The 15,255-nt window shown below is 46.5% G+C and overlaps 1 protein-coding gene across 4 annotated transcripts in view; it reads right to left on the bottom strand.

The window, feature by feature from the left end:
* Positions 1-15,255, bottom strand: part of LOC128911478 (E3 ubiquitin-protein ligase rnf213-alpha-like) — a 62,840-nt gene that overhangs the window by 2,687 nt on the left and 44,898 nt on the right. For 3 of the 4 annotated variants that reach the window (XM_054206466.1, XM_054206487.1, XM_054206475.1), the window contains 21 exons: positions 14,925-15,100; positions 14,750-14,846; positions 14,554-14,665; positions 13,722-13,905; positions 10,590-10,801; positions 9,911-10,012; positions 9,481-9,696; positions 8,578-8,659; positions 8,137-8,171; positions 7,944-8,038; positions 7,415-7,565; positions 7,099-7,264; positions 6,844-6,935; positions 6,168-6,422; positions 5,820-5,955; positions 4,744-4,827; positions 4,322-4,490; positions 4,002-4,197; positions 1,178-1,255; positions 457-657; positions 164-253 (listed from right to left, as the gene is read on the bottom strand). In XM_054206466.1, the coding sequence (XP_054062441.1) occupies positions 164-253; positions 457-657; positions 1,178-1,255; positions 4,002-4,197; positions 4,322-4,490; positions 4,744-4,827; positions 5,820-5,955; positions 6,168-6,422; positions 6,844-6,935; positions 7,099-7,264; positions 7,415-7,565; positions 7,944-8,038; positions 8,137-8,171; positions 8,578-8,659; positions 9,481-9,696; positions 9,911-10,012; positions 10,590-10,801; positions 13,722-13,905; positions 14,554-14,665; positions 14,750-14,846; positions 14,925-15,100 (2,929 nt within the window). The remainder of the gene's footprint in view (positions 1-163; positions 254-456; positions 658-1,177; positions 1,256-4,001; positions 4,198-4,321; positions 4,491-4,743; positions 4,828-5,819; positions 5,956-6,167; positions 6,423-6,843; positions 6,936-7,098; positions 7,265-7,414; positions 7,566-7,943; positions 8,039-8,136; positions 8,172-8,577; positions 8,660-9,480; positions 9,697-9,910; positions 10,013-10,589; positions 10,802-13,721; positions 13,906-14,553; positions 14,666-14,749; positions 14,847-14,924; positions 15,101-15,255) is intronic. The other variant, XM_054206482.1, reaches the window with a different exon arrangement.

The raw sequence follows: 15,255 nt of genomic DNA, 5'->3' as shown, positions 1-15,255 counted from the left end.
TATCTCTTGGCTCTTGCTGAATGGTAAGATATTAACAAAAAAAAAATCCTATTTTTTTCCTAAAAATTTCCAAAGTTTTCCACAGAAAATCAACTTTGTCAAAAAGTTTCTCTCTTCACCGAGATCTTGTAGACAGTTTTGTGAACTGGGCTGTCTCCCTCACCTGATTCATCTGCACCAGCAGCACAGATCTCTTTGCTGACAATGTCTGCCATAGAGACAGGATGTGCTTCAGCTGAGTGTTCGGTACCACCTGGAGAAGGAGAAAACAGATGGGCAATCAGTCAGCCAGTTCTTGCTCTTCAGAAAGGCCATGGCTGAATTGCCCATGTTCTGAGTTAGCTCACAAAAAAGTGTGTGACTTAAAAGGTGATGTCTTAATCCTTAGGGGAGGGTATGAGGGATGGAAACGTTCAGCCAATTTCCCATTCAGTACAAGCAAAGCACCCTGCTTACCGGCATGTCTCTGAACTGTTCTACACTTGCATCCATCTTCAGCTCATTTTTTACATACTCAGACAACTGGCGCTCTGCGTCCCCACCAGTCACGGCCAGGAATTCAGCAGCCACTTTCAAGGTGGCAAGCGTTTGGGAAATAGCATTCACTGATCGGGCTTCTTCCATGATCCATTTCAGCTGGTTCACACTTAGTGATTCCTATCAATAGGAGAAATATAGCCAGACTGTGACTCTGACACATGAGGTCTGGGTCCTGCAAGTGTGTCTGTACAACAAAGTGACTGTATAACCTTTGTAGCCAGTTCTGCCCTTTTATCAGAGTGAGAGTTAGAGATACCTGGGTAATGCCCACGGTTTACATGGGAAAAACACAAACTCTACAAGGACATGGGTTCCCCAGCCTAGTTGCAAGCGGGAAAAATAACCCTACAGTTGCCATTGCGTGGCATGCTGCCGTCACCATATCTCCTTGGTTTACACACTTGTACAGTTGGGTCCATCTGAGTGAGTTGCATAGATTCCCTTTAGAGCAGCAAAGAAAATTGGCTCCTTATGGGGCTCCAGCCATCTGCCTCATTTGGACTTGGACCTTTCTACACATCCTGCAAGTCTTGTATTCTCTGTTGAGCTCTCTGTCCACTGGGGTGGCTTATTAATAAGCATTACAAGGGAGAAGAAAGCTTGACCGGAAAAAAAGGGTGGTAAGCTCTTTTCATACCTGTTGCAGCTGTTCTCTCACTTTTGTTTTTGTGTCCTGCAGGGTCTTCATGCTATTCAAGGCAAAGGATGGAGCTGTCTGGAAAGCAAATGAGTGGCTATGAAGACATAAAGTATCACTTGGCACAGGCCAAATGGGAAACCCATGACCACACAGTAGGACACACAGCTACCCATGTCCTGGCTGCAGGGCTGGTGGCAATGACAGCCTAGAGGTGGAGGTATACGGGAGGTGAAAGCAGGGAGGGGCTACCCTAGTGGCATATAGAGACGTTGCTTGGGCATGCAAGGGTGGAGTTAAGAAAGACAAAGCTCATCTGGAGTTAAAACTGCTGAGGGATGTGAAAGCGAACAAGAAGGGCTTCTACCATCAGTACCAAAAGGAAGCACGGATAAAAACTGGGCCCACTGCTCAACAGGGAAGGGGACCTACTGACAAAGACATGGAAAAGGTACTCATTGAGATACTTGGTGCTTTCTTTGCTTCACGTTTTACTGTAAATGTCTGTTTTCAGTCCTGTGTGTTTATTGGCAAAGTTTAAAGGTATGTCACAAAAAGAAGAGGACCAAATTAGGGACTACTGAGATAAGTTACTGTTCTGGCAGCTAAGCACCGCAGAGCTGCTCACTCACTTCCCTCCCCTCCTTGCCCCCAATGTGATGGCAAAAGTGTAAAGGAAGAATAAAAGTGAGAAAACAAAACAAGTGATGCAAAGGCAATCACTCACCACCTCCCATGGGTAGACTGATGCCTAGCCACTTCCTGAGCAAATGATGGCTAACATCCCTAAAATCCTGTCTTATTGCTGAGCATGATGTCACACCTCTTTGGCTAGTTTGGGTCATCTGCCTGGCTGTGTCCCCTCCCAACCTCTTGCACTTCTCCAATCTATTCACTGCAGGTGAGCAGAATGAGAGACGAAGAAGGCCTTTGATGCTGTGCAAACACTGCTCAGCAATAGCTGAAATGTTAGTGTGTTACCAGCACTGGTTTGGTCTCAAATCTAAAACACAGCACCATACGAGCTGCTATGACAAAAATTAACTCTATCTCAGCTGGACCCAGTACAGTTGGGTATACACAGGTCCATGGGACCAGATGGAATGTATCCAATAGTGCTGAGGGAGCTGTTGTTAAGATACTTCAGCAACACCTGAAATGACATCTCAGCAAGTTTGTGGATGATACCAAATTGGGGAAAGGAGTTGATATGCTGGAGGGCATAGCTGCCATTCAGAGGGGTCTCAGCAGGCTGGAGAAATAGGCCAACAGGTACCTCATGAAGTCAACAAAAGCAAATGCAAAATCCTGCATCTGGGATGGAACAATCATATGAAACAGCAGAGGCTGAGAGCAGACCAGCTCTGGAGCAGCTTTGCTGAAAAGACCCGTGCGTCCTGGTGGACAAGTTGAACATAAGCCAGCAGTGTGCTCTTATGGTGAAAAAGGCCGTGTGCACACCAGGCTATATTAGCAGGAGCGTAGGCAGGAGGATGGGGGAAGTGATTCATTCCATCTATTCAGCTTTTATGAGATTAAATTTGAGTAGTGTCCAATTTGGTGTTCCTCAGTACAAGAGACATTGACAAATTGAAGTGAGTTCAGCAGAGACTAATAAGATGACTGAGGGGCTGCAGAACAGGATGCAGGGGATTGTTCACCCTGTAGAAGAGAACTCTATGGAGAGAATCTAATTCCTCTTCCACTACTAAAAGGGGGATCGCAGTGAAGGCAATAAGGACAAGGTGCAACCATGGATCTCCTACTTAAGCATGCAGAAAACATTGTCACATTTTAAAACATGTTAAAACAGCAGGACAGAGGGCCAGAGAGTTGGTGAACCTCTATCCTTGGAGATTTCCAAAATGCAACTGTACAACACCCTGAGCAATCTGCTCTTGCTTTGAGAGTAGCCTTACTTGGAGAAAACAGTTGGACCAGAAAAATCCAGAGGTCCTTCTAGCCAAATTCTTTCAGTTTCTTTGTGAATGTGTGTCAGTTTCTCTGCTTATCCTCCTCTACTACTGGAGGACCTGAATCACTACGTGACAGCCATGTTATAATGCCCTTAAACCCCTTTTTCCCACTCCCATGTGGCCAGGTTTTCACATTTCACGAATCCAAACACCCAGTAGGCCTTCCGTCTGAAGGAAATAACTGGGGCAATGAGCAGTCATAGGAGAACCCCAAGCAAAGTGTACATAACCACCTGAGGGTTATGGGAAGTTTAAAAGGCGCTGAAGGGACTTAGGTACATAAATTCCTTGCTGTCCTGCAAGACTTAATTTTTGAGTTATGTATCTCTGGCCTGCCTTTTCAGACGGGAATAACCATCTGCAAATCTGGTCCCCCAAGAGCTTCTGGAGGAAAGCCAAGGGCTAATGTGAGTAAGTGAAGAGGAATACCACAGGAGAAGACTGGCTTCTCCAACATGGTTCAGAGACTCACCTTAGACTCCAGTCCTATACTGTGCCCAGGAACTCAACTCTCTTGAGTCTTTTTAGATGGTGTCTGACTCCTCCTTGGTTATAAGAAAACCCAGGCCAACCTCCCCTTCAGGGTTTGAACAGAAAGGCTCACATTGCCTTTCACAACCCCAAGGTTTGCTGACCACAGTGTGGTTTTTGACCACACAAATGTTACAATCCAAGGAATGCAGATAGGTGCAGAGTTGTGGTCTGCCAAACACACAAGCACCTTCATGTGTGTTTGCTCCAGCTCTGTAGAGGTGAGTACCAGGTGCTGGAAATAAAATTCTATACCCTCTGCTGGCTGGAAGCACTGCAGTTTGGCTCATGCTGAATGTGCATTGTGCTAAGCTCACCTGAGGTTTGATGGTGGGTTTCCCCCTGATAAAACGTTGGATCACTTGCCGCTGCAGTGTCTGGAAGTCAAAATGGGTTGTCTTGGTGCCATCTTCCTCTATCACATATTGGGAGTTGGCCAGTGTGGCAGTAATCAGATCATTCTTGGTTATCTTCAGCACTGAAGATGGTTTGACTTCTTCTGCGGAGATGATCCTGGGAGAGAAGAAGTTACCTTTTGCTGTTAAGGATAGCAGCACCTCATCCCACTTTGCAATCAGTGATACATGCAGCTCTAGACAAGTCCCGATTTGCTCCAGAGGGGTGGTTTGAAACGTACCATTGCTTTTCCTTTGTGATCTGTGTAGCTGTGTCCACACAACTGTTCTGGAGCTGTATGAGGAGCCTCGTCACAAGGTAACTGATAGAAAGCGGAGTTGGGAGGAGGTTCAGGACAGCCGTGTTAGCATTGATGTCCTCTGGCAACTGGTCCCAGGGGACTCCAACATCTGTAACAAAATGGAGGGTTTCTCTTCTGCCGCATGTGGGGTTAGGAAGAATTCTCTTAAGGGGGAAACTCAAGCTAGCTTTTGTTAAAATATTTTGGGAGGGTTTTTATATTTGTTTTGTATTTTTGGAAGGGTTTTTAATTTATTTTCAGTTAGAAGGTCAAAACAAAGAAAGAACAGCAACTGGCATAAGTTCCAGCCTTCATCAGTGGCTTAGGAAAGGGAGGTAACAATACCTGTGAAGTCAAAATACCTGAGCACTGTGGTTTCATTCTGATATTGCTCCAGACTTTCTGGATGGTCCCTATAGCTCGGCAGAAAGCTGAACGCTGTTCCTCTTCAGGCACAGAGAATGGGGAGAAAAGCAGCACTGTCAGTTTATGCACCCAAGACAAAGCAATTGAAAAAGATTTATTTTTGTCTCCTTCAAAGATACAGCTTATGGTGTACAACTGCTCAGTAAACTGTGTTAGGATGGGCCTTGGTTGCTTTTCACAGCTGTGGCTCCAAGCTTAACCAGACTTAATTTTTTTCTAGCCCATATTATACCATATCTGGCATTAAGGGGTGCTGAATCCCAGCTCATGTGCACCATGCTAATACACCTGCTTACAGACTTAAAAACCTGTCTCGTGTATGCTGCCCATTCATGGGTGAAACAGCAGGACAAATCTCTACAAGTTTCTCAAGTCCTGCTGGCTATACCTACTGGGAGGGTGGGAGGCAATCTGCCCAGCACCCGTTCCAATGTTTCAGAGATCATTACAATGTCTCGGAGATCTCCACCCTCTCCCCCAAACCCCAAAGATGGCCATGAAGATGGACATGACTGAGAGTCGCCACTGTGAGGTTGTGTGAGGGCCCTGAGGGCACTAATAGGCCTTAATAGCCCTGAGCAGCCTGACCTTTGGACTCCACCTCACTCCTTCGCCTTGGGCCCAGGAGGCACGCATAAGCTCAGGCCAGTGTGAGTTGTAAGCAGCCCTGCCTCCTGCTCTCGCAACACATTGTCTGAACTTCCTAGACTCCTCCTGGACTTAGGATCTTGCCTTGTGTTATGATCACTGAGCTGTTGAGAGAACCTGGCTCTATCACTACGCTGGCCTTGCCCCAGTACTGTGGGACTGCACCCTGGTTGCTGCCTGCTCTGTGCTATAGTCACCCTTAGCACCTGGCTCATCTTCCCTCATGGAGCAGCCTTGTGTTTGCTGCTCCCTCACAGCTTGCAACAGAAATAACAGGTGCTGCTGCAACAGCAGAGCAGAGCATGTGGGTGTTGAGGAGTGATAGAGGCCAGCTTGCTGGGCTCAGAATAAGTCCATGTCATACCTGAAAGTTCATGTTGGTCTAGGAACTGTTGTACTGAGTATATTTCCCCTCCATGGCTGTTCTGGAAGAAGTGGATCAGGGCTTTCTGCAGACTGAAAATGTCAGGCAGGTGTCGGACATGCTGGATGTTTTGGAGCTGGAAAGGAAAATTCAGCATGACTTTGCTATCCACGCACTTATGTGAGGAACCAGGATTGTGTCTGTCATTGTGTGGTATTCAGGAGAAGGGCACTGTACTGGGAAATACAGGGAAATGAGTCAACTTAGAGCCCCACTGACACCAACAATGGTGAATCCACAAGGTGCCTGTCTCTGCTTTGAAGGAGGAGGAATGTTTCTACAGCAAACCTTAGACATGAGCTCCAGAAGAACAGGGTAGTGGTTTCCTTTGCCTTCTCTGTGTTCTTGCTGAAGGAGATGCATCACGGTCTGGATGGATATTTTCTGTTCAAATCTCCACATGCAGGACAGCCCAATCAGTCCAAGGTTTGGCTCGTCTTTGAACGGAGTCACCTGGTCATAAGCTATTTGTAGGAGCAGGTTGGAGCCCTCAAGATCTCTCATCCTCTGCTGCTTGACAGAAGTAAGGCTCTGTTCCAAGGCCTGTGGAATTTGAAGGGTTGTTAGGAGCTGCCTTCTGTTACAAAAGTGTTTGGAGTTCTTACAAGTCTTCTCATAAGGGAAGACAATGGTGGCTCTGAAGAAAGGGAAGGGACAGTAAAAACTTCCTGTTGAAGAACAAGGCTGAAACAAGAACAAAATTGCCCATGAAGGAGACAACAGGAATCTTCTTGCCCTCCAAGGCCTAGAGCCAATTTTTTTCTAAAGGAGATTTGAATCAGCATATAAAAAGCATATTAAAAAAGAGGTGATAAACCTGTTTATTGCATGTGGGAATGCCCCAGCTCATTGGATGTGTCTGGGTATTCATCAGAGCCCATGTGGGCTCTGCACTTATCCCTAGCAGAGTGGTAGATTGTATATGGAAACACAATGGAAACACGATGACCAGTCCCTTGCATACCTGGAAGAATGTCTGAGTCAGAGTTTTAAAGCAGGTTTCCCACTGCTTTCGATCTTCTTGCCTAGGCAAAACGTCCAGGGACATGTTTTGTCCTGTAGGAAATGCAAAGCAAAATAAGGACCTTATCCCAGTAGACACTCAAGTCTGTGTAGAACAGCTGCAGTCATGAGATAAGAACCACCAGTTCCAGTGGCCATGTGAAAACCAACCATTAAGCCTGCTGGTACCCTGCCAATGTGTGAAATGTACCTTTACCTGTTGTACTGTTGCTCAAGTGCTGGAGAAAGAGATGGACAGTCACTGTGGCATCCTCCGTGTTTCTGCTAAGTGCCTCTGCCAGGCATTCAATATCTTTTTCAAGGTGGTCCCAGAAGAATTTTGCCACATCTCTTGGCTTCTTTGTCATCAGACTAAGAATCGCCTGGAAGACAGGGTGGTTTCTTAATTTATCTCTCAAGAAAGCTCCCTCCCAGAGTAGTGCAGAAGCTATTCATCATGTGGAAGCTGCAGGCTAAGCGGGGTGGGCAGACAGACCAGGTACGGGAGAGAAAAGAAGCAGGGGCTGTCTCACCTGTTTATCTGTATAGATCCCCAGCAGCATGGACGAATGCAGCAGAGCTCTTGCAAGACAGACAGAGGCAGGCGACAAGTCCCTCTCCAATTCAATTATCCGTATCGAGGGGCTCCCCAGGATGTATCCTTTTCCTGTTTTATCCTCTGTGCTGTGATAAGGAAACATTATTCATGTTACACTCTCAATGACTGGTCTCATCTCATGGAAGTTAACATTGACAGAGGCTTGGCCATCACTGGTTCAGAACAAGTATGAACTTGGGGTGACATGAGACTTTTTGGAAGGGAAGAACTGCTGCTGAAGAAATGCCCTTTCCAGCTGTTTTATGCCACTCATGCTTCCTCTCCTCTCTGTTCTCCCCAGTGCATTTTTCCAAGATTTCCTTCTGCGATTGGACCCTGGGTCACAAAGGCCTTGCTTTGCCCAGGTACAGTGTTTCCCCTGTGCCCAGAGAATGGAGAGAGGGTCAAGCGGCCACAGGCCTGTTCATCTCTCTTGGGCTGTAGGGCAGGGAGCATCAACTTACATTTCCTGCTTCACAAAACCTCTCTCAGGTTTGTGATTAATTCCTCCAACTTTGGCACCACATAGGCATTGTTTGACTTCCCAAGGACGCCCACACTGTAGGCAAAGAAATGACAGTAGCGTAAGATGTCGGGCAGAAAATTTAACAGCAGACAGAAGACCCTCAGCACCACAAAAAGCCAAAAGACACTTACGTCGGTGACGATCCAGTATGATCCACACTGGCAAGCTGTGTATGACAGGGAATTAAAATAATCAGTCAATTGTCTCCCAATTACAAAGTCTTCCATGATGTAAGCATGGCCAGAAACTCACTGGGAGGGTAACAGCCCAGGCCCTTCCCAAGTAAGGCCTTCTTCCCATATACTGGGATCTGGTCTCACAATATGGTTTTCACAAAGTTTGCCATAAATGGACTTGGAGTTGCTGCAGCCAAGAGGAGATCAGTAAAGAATACAACAGAAGCCCAGAGGTATCTTTAAAGAAAGCCACCCTTCCCCCCACCCACCTGTTCCTCCTTTCCCTCCGTCCCCATGTCAGGCTGTCTCAGGGCACATTTCTAGCAAGTTCCCTGTGTCTGCCAGCCGTACAGGAGCAGCTGGGCTATATTGACATAGAATTTCCCCAGCACTTACTCCAGAGTGTATCATATTGACCAATTTTCCAGTTCTTCTGATCAAAAAGGAGGTCTCCAGGCATGGTGGGAAGATAGGACCCCTTAGAAAGGAAACACAGGTGTAAAGAAGGATAAGAAGGATTTGAGGAATCACATTACCATTTTCCAAGTTTGCTTCTCATGTACTGGAGAAAAAACAATTCTGGGGATAAACACATTAGGTGTAAATGGGTGCATGAAAAAGCTTAACTAAGACGCAGACCGAGGGACATCATAGCATTATGTCAACTGGGCATATATTGGGGATGGCTGGGCTTACAAGAACAGCAATGCCCAAGTTAGCATCTTCGTCACTTCTTCTGCCTATCAAACTGAGGATTCAGAGGGAAGAAGCAGGATCTTGACACTGCCATTGTCTTCACAGCCAAGTGATGGGCAATGCACATCTCAATTGCTTTCTGCATTCCTCAAATAACAGGAACAATTTATGCATCGTTAGATGCAAAGGGGTGGTTAGTCTAGTAAAAAGTTTGTCTTTACCTGACAGCTGGCATATTTGCGGTCAGAATGATGAAGCTTGGGCTAGGATTTGAGTCATATAAGCTCAGTCAACAACTAATATTTGGCTGGCCCCCAGGCTCCCTTAGACTCACTGGAGAGATAAGGGCATCTCCAGCAGGCTGTGTCCCCCATCTTCAATACAGATAGTGATGGACAGTCTCAGTTTGCTCTCAGTGGGCTGTCCAGAAGGGAGCAGAAGAACTAGAAGGCTCCATGTGGAGTTTGCAACAACCCAGAAAGCTGAAAACTGACCCAAACAAATCTGGCTGCAAGCTAACAGAGCTGGTTGTGTAAAAGCAGATCCCATCCCTGACAGTGTTGTTATGAAGGGAAGTATCTGTATCCATACATCTTGACTTACCTTCACCACATGAGGCGTAAAGCAGATATTTCTGAAAAGCTGAGCAAGCGCACTTTGGGATATGGCCAGAGTAAATGCAGTGTGAAACACCACCTCCATCAAGACCTTGTTTTTGAGTCTGCACAGAGCATCCATCATCCTGTTAATCTTGTTTTCCGGAGGCTCTTCTGGGAGCAATGGTATTTGGAGGATTTTTTCCATTTGTTTTATAACAGGCTAGAAAAGAAATTGAACAAGCCAGATGAAATCTAAGGAGACCCATAAGACACCTCTTGATGAGGTGCTTGTTGGTAGGCTTCAGAAGTGGTGTTTTATATGAATGTGATGATCTCCATATGAATGTGAGTGTCTCCAACTCAGGATGAAATTCCTATAGCTTCCTACAAACACTCCATAGAAATCTTCTGTCGGAGACACAACAGATACTCACCATCAGTCTCTGGACTTCCTGGGGATCTTTGTTTTTGATTTGATTTATTGCTCTGTCCAGCACCGAAAACATCAGTGTTGTATTTGACCAGGCACCCATATGCTGTGAAATACAGATGTAAGTTACGTTATCATAATGAAGATACAGCCAGCATGTAGAAAGCCACTGAGGCATTAAGATGGACCCTCACAAATGATCATGTTATTTTTGTGTTTTGAATATTACAAAGTGGTTCTGCATCTTTTAAAAATTGTATTTGTATCATGGGGGAAAGCTTGGGGTTCTGTAGAGATACAGGATCTGAAATCTGTTCTGCTTGAATTTTACTGTGCGATTGTTTCATTTCTGCAATCTCCCAAATACACTAACAGATCCCTCCAGAGGAACAGTCATGTGCTAAGCAGGTATGAAGGAGGGATGAATTGTTCTCTAGAGGAGCTTCTATCTCTCCCCAGACTGGAAGAAAGCCCTCAAAGAACAATTTTTCATTACTTAAGTTGGGTGATTCCTATCCCATCAGCTACACAGGCTACAATACCAGATGTATTTCACCAGGTAGGGCACAAGTTAGCCAGCTCTACACCCTCAGAGCTGGCTGCAAAGAAAAGATTACGTATATCTGTGTGCTAGGGTGGCACAACTTCAGTGACCCGTAGATAGGCTTTTGCAAGATACTCACCTGTGGAATTTCAACACCTCTGGGTAAAATCCATTTTTCTGCTTGAAGGATCTTCAGCATTCGGATGAACCCGTAGTTGTTATAGAGATTTTTAATGAGGAATGTTTGAGGCCATGGTGTCTGTGCATTTTCCACCAGCTTCTTCATTGCATTCACTAGGTCTTGCTCTTCTTGCTTGTTCCCACCAGGAGACGGTATGTTTGGATCTGCAGCTACCAGTGAGATTTCTCATTAGGCTCACTTCCATGCAGTCATATAACAACAGATTCTTTTTGCAAGCACACCACCCGCTTAGGTTGCAGCAACACTTTTTCCCCAAGACTAGAAATATAGCCTGCAACTGTAGTATCCTGGTCTTCCTAATACCTACAGCATGCAGGGAAGTAGAATATTAGGCAGTGAACATGGGGACTGAATGGTCCACTGTTTTCCTATTTTTGGCCCTTATACGATCTTGGTCAGGTATTTATTCTTCTCTAGCCTCTATCTTAGGTCAGAGAGGAAAGCCCTCAAAGGCTGTCCAGAAGGTAGAGACCAATCCCACAGCTCTGTTTTAGGTAGCTGAGTGAAGTAGGAATCTTCTGGCCTATTTTACATCTTGACCTTATAAAGGGTCTCCTGTATCTCCGTTGTTTACACTGGTTGAGGTTAGACTGTGTCAGTGTCTTTACTCAGGCTTTACTTGGACACACTTCAAAGCTGACAAGATGGAAGGAAGTGAGTCAACAGAGTTTAAGGTGCAATACATCCTCTTCTAAAACAAGAAACTTGCACGTGTTCAGTGTGAAATCCATTGACTCTGCCTGTCATTTGCAACAGACTAATGGGAGAACAGAGTCCCAGCACATGCACCTACCTGTAGACACCTAAATGATTACCATAATACGCTGCTGCACACAACCCCTTAAGTATGGAGAACTTCAGGGGAAATGACAGTATTCAGTAAAGTTTCTTTTAACTCTGAACAAAAACTAGATGTTTCAATACTGGGAAAGTAATACAGAAAAATAAAAATAGTTTCAGAGCAAGTTCTTTGAGATCATCGAGTCCAACCATATACACACACAAAAAAACAACAACAACAACAACAAAAAAACCCAAAAAAACCCAACCTAGAATCTCTGCCACTAGAGCATGCCCTGAAGTGCCAAATCTACACGTTGTAGAGGGCAATGAGGTCTCCCCTCAGCCTCCTCTTCTCCATGCTAAACATGCCCAGCTCCCTCAGCCTCTCCTCATATGACCTGGTCTCCAGACCCCTCACCAGCCTGGTAGCTCTCCTCTGGACACGCTCCAGCACTTCCATGTCCCTCTTGTACAGAGGGGCTCAGAACTGGACACAGTACTCGAGGTGAGGCCTCACCAGTCCCAAGTACAGAGGCACGATCACTTCCCTGCTCCTGCTGGCCACACTATTCCTGATGCAAGCCAGAATGCTGTTGGCCTTCTTGGCCACCTGGGCACACTGCTGGCTCATGTTAAGCTGGCCATCCACCAGCACCCCCAGGTCCTTTTCTGCCGGGCAGCTTTCCAGCCACTCTTCCCCAAGCCTGTCGCGTTGCTTGGGGTTGTTGTGACCGAAATGCAGGACCCGGCACTTGGCCTTATTAAACCTCATGCAGTTGGCCTTGGCCCATTGATCCAGCGTGTCCAGGTCCCTCTGTAGAGCCTTCCTACCCTCAAGCAGATCAACACTCCCACCTAGTTTGGTGTCGTCTGCAAACTTACTGAGGGTGCACTCAATCCCCTCATCCAGATCATTGATAAAGATATTAAACAAAACTGGCCCCAAAACTGAGCCCTGAGGGACACCACTGGTGACTGGCCGCCAAGAGGATTTCACCCCATTAATCACAGCTCTCTGGGCACGGCCATCCAGCCAGTTTTTAACCCAGCAAAGAGTACACTTGTCTATGCCATGATTCGCCAGCTTCTCCAGGAGAATGCTGTGGGGGACGGTGTCAAAAGCCTTCCCAAAGTCCAGACAGACAACATCCACAGCCTTCCTTGCATCCAGAAGGTGGGTCACGTGGTCATAGAAAGAGATCAGGTTGGTTAGGCAGGACCTCCCTTTCCTAAACCCATGCTGGCTGGCCCTGATCCCTTGTCTGCCCTGCATTTGCCGAGAGAGCTCGCTCAAGATGATCAAGGTCTCCATGATCTTTCCTGGTATCGAGGTCAGGCTGACAGGCCTGTAGTTCCCCAGATCCTCCTTCCGACCCTTCTTGTAGATGGGAGTCACATTAGCCACCCTCCAGTCATCTGGTACCTCCCCTGTTGACCAAGACTGTTGATAAACGATGGAGAGAGGCTTGGTGAGCTCTCCCGCCAGCTCCCTGAGTACTCTTGGGTGAATCCCATCCGGCCCCATAGACTTATGTGCATCTAGGTGCAGAAGCAGATCATTGACTACTTCCTCCTGGATTATGGGTGGGTTGTTCTGCTCTCCATCCTTATCTTCCAGCTCAGGAGGCTGAGCACCCTGGGGATAGCTGGTCTGACTATTGAAGACGGAGGCAAAGAAGGCATTAAGTATCTCAGCCTTCTCCTCGTCCTTGGTTGCAGCTTTCCCCCCAGCATCCAGTAAGGGAGGGAGATTCTCCCCGGCTCTCCTTTTGTTGATGTATTTATAAAAACGTTTTTTGTTGTCCTTAATGTTAGTGGCCAAGTTGAGCTCCAGCTGGGCTTTTGCCTTCCTAATTTTCTCTCTGTATAACCTAATGAGATATCTGTATTCTTTCTGAGTTGCCTGTCCCTTCTTCCAAAGGCGGTAAACCCTCCTTTTATTCCTAAGTCCCATGTGAAGTTCCTTATTCATCCAGACTGGACATTTTCCCCGCCCTTTAGACTTGCGACACTTGGGGACAGCCTGCTCCTGGGCCTTTAAGATTTCCTTCTTGAAGAGCATCCAGCCTTCCTGGACCCCTTTGCCCTTCAGGACTATCTCCCAAGGGACTCTCAACCAGCGTTCTGAACAAGCCAAAGTCTGCCCTCTGGAAGTCCAATGTGGAGGTTTTGCTAACCCCTCTCCTTACATCGAACCTCCTATACTAGTGAATGTTTGGTTTGTTCTAAATCTGCTTGTAAGAAAACACAAATCTCATGCTCTCTGCTGCTAGCAGAAGAACTCACCGCAGAGCACCTGTCTGCCAAGCACAGTGGCCACGTGGCTGATGGAGAACCGGAGATGGGCTATGAACAGAAGGGTGTCAATTTTTGAGGCCTTGCGTGAATGGAAAGCAGAAAGGTCTGCAGTGGAGAGGCAGCTTTCAGCAAACTGGTTGACATCATCTTGGGAAGAAGGATAAATAAAATCCTGTTCAACAGAAAAAAGAGAGAGAGGGAAAGTTAAGAGTCCAAAGCTGCCATAGGTCCTGGGTAGTCTCTTCTTCTTTCCTATGCCTTTTCACGAGATGCAGAGCTCATTTCTGCAGTGATGTTGTACCCTGTGATTCTCAAGTCCCCAGCAATGACCTGCTTTGCAGGTGGACTATTTTTCATAATCTTTGAGGGTAGCCCCAACTCTGCTTCTCTGGCAGGAGAGGACTGCCTCCCTTCTTGATTCACGTGGTGGAGAATCACAAATTGAACGGATGCGCTTGTGCATATCTGTAGTGCAACAGCTCAAAATGGAGCAGAGACCAGGGGCAGTTCTGCTCAGAGTATCAGCTGTGCTCAAGGGAGGCTCTCATGGTTTACACATCAGGCCATGGACACCTCTGGACTTCAGGAACTCCAGCTCCAAAATTCAAACTGTACATTGGACCTTATTAACTCAGGCCTGGTTTGTTCCAGACTACGCTTAGGCACATAACCAAGGGAGGTCAGCAGCCTGTTCCAGACACTTGGAGGAGCCAGTGGGGGGAAAGTGACGGGAAGAGTGTGATCTGCAAAGGGCAGGATAGGAAACAATGGTTAGTTTGAGTATGGATCCCAGGAACATCTCAAGGATATCTGCACTTACCTCCAAACAATGCACCACCATGAAGTAGAAATGGTTCCAGTTCTTGTTGAAGGATATTTTTTCCTCCATCTCAGAAAGGTATTTTTCCAGGTGAACCTTTATGTTGTTGAACCTATGACAAAAAAAGACATGGGATGTGAGCATCCATGTAGCCCATGTGACCCAGTGATCAGGCTGGGAGCTAGCTCGTGCTAACCCATGTCGCAGGAGCAGTTTCAAGAGGGAGGACTTGATTGTTGGGCTGGTGTCCATGCATTCTTCAAAGGGTGACAGCTCATTTTTTGACTTGCACACTAAAAATGAAGGATGACATTCATTACTTTTCTTCACTACAAGATCAGGTCAGGGTCCCAGTGAAGTCAGGCTCTTACCTCTTTTTACTGCCTGGCGCTCAGGTCTGGATGGCTTGCAGGCCACAAACTGGATCAGTTGAGTGATGACTTCTGGGGATGGCGTGCCTCTGTCTCCCAAGACAGTGGTGGTGACAAACTCCACAAAGAAGGAGTTACATTTCCTCCTGAATTTGTTGTGACATGCAACAGCTTCCCTGTAGGGAGGAATAAAATCAGATCTACCATCAAAATACAACAAAGCAAAGAAACAACTTCTCTTTTCTGCCTCTCGGGATGTGTCCAGGAGACCAGGTACACATGGACTGTGGAGAAGAAATACAGTTTTTAAATAGAGAGGGGAATTTACCCC

Source organism: Rissa tridactyla, chromosome 1 (assembly GCF_028500815.1).
Source record: "Rissa tridactyla isolate bRisTri1 chromosome 1, bRisTri1.patW.cur.20221130, whole genome shotgun sequence".
Lineage (NCBI taxonomy): Eukaryota > Metazoa > Chordata > Aves > Charadriiformes > Laridae > Rissa > Rissa tridactyla.
Note: the sequence above shows the minus strand (reverse complement) of the source record. Positions and strands in the feature narration are given on the sequence as shown.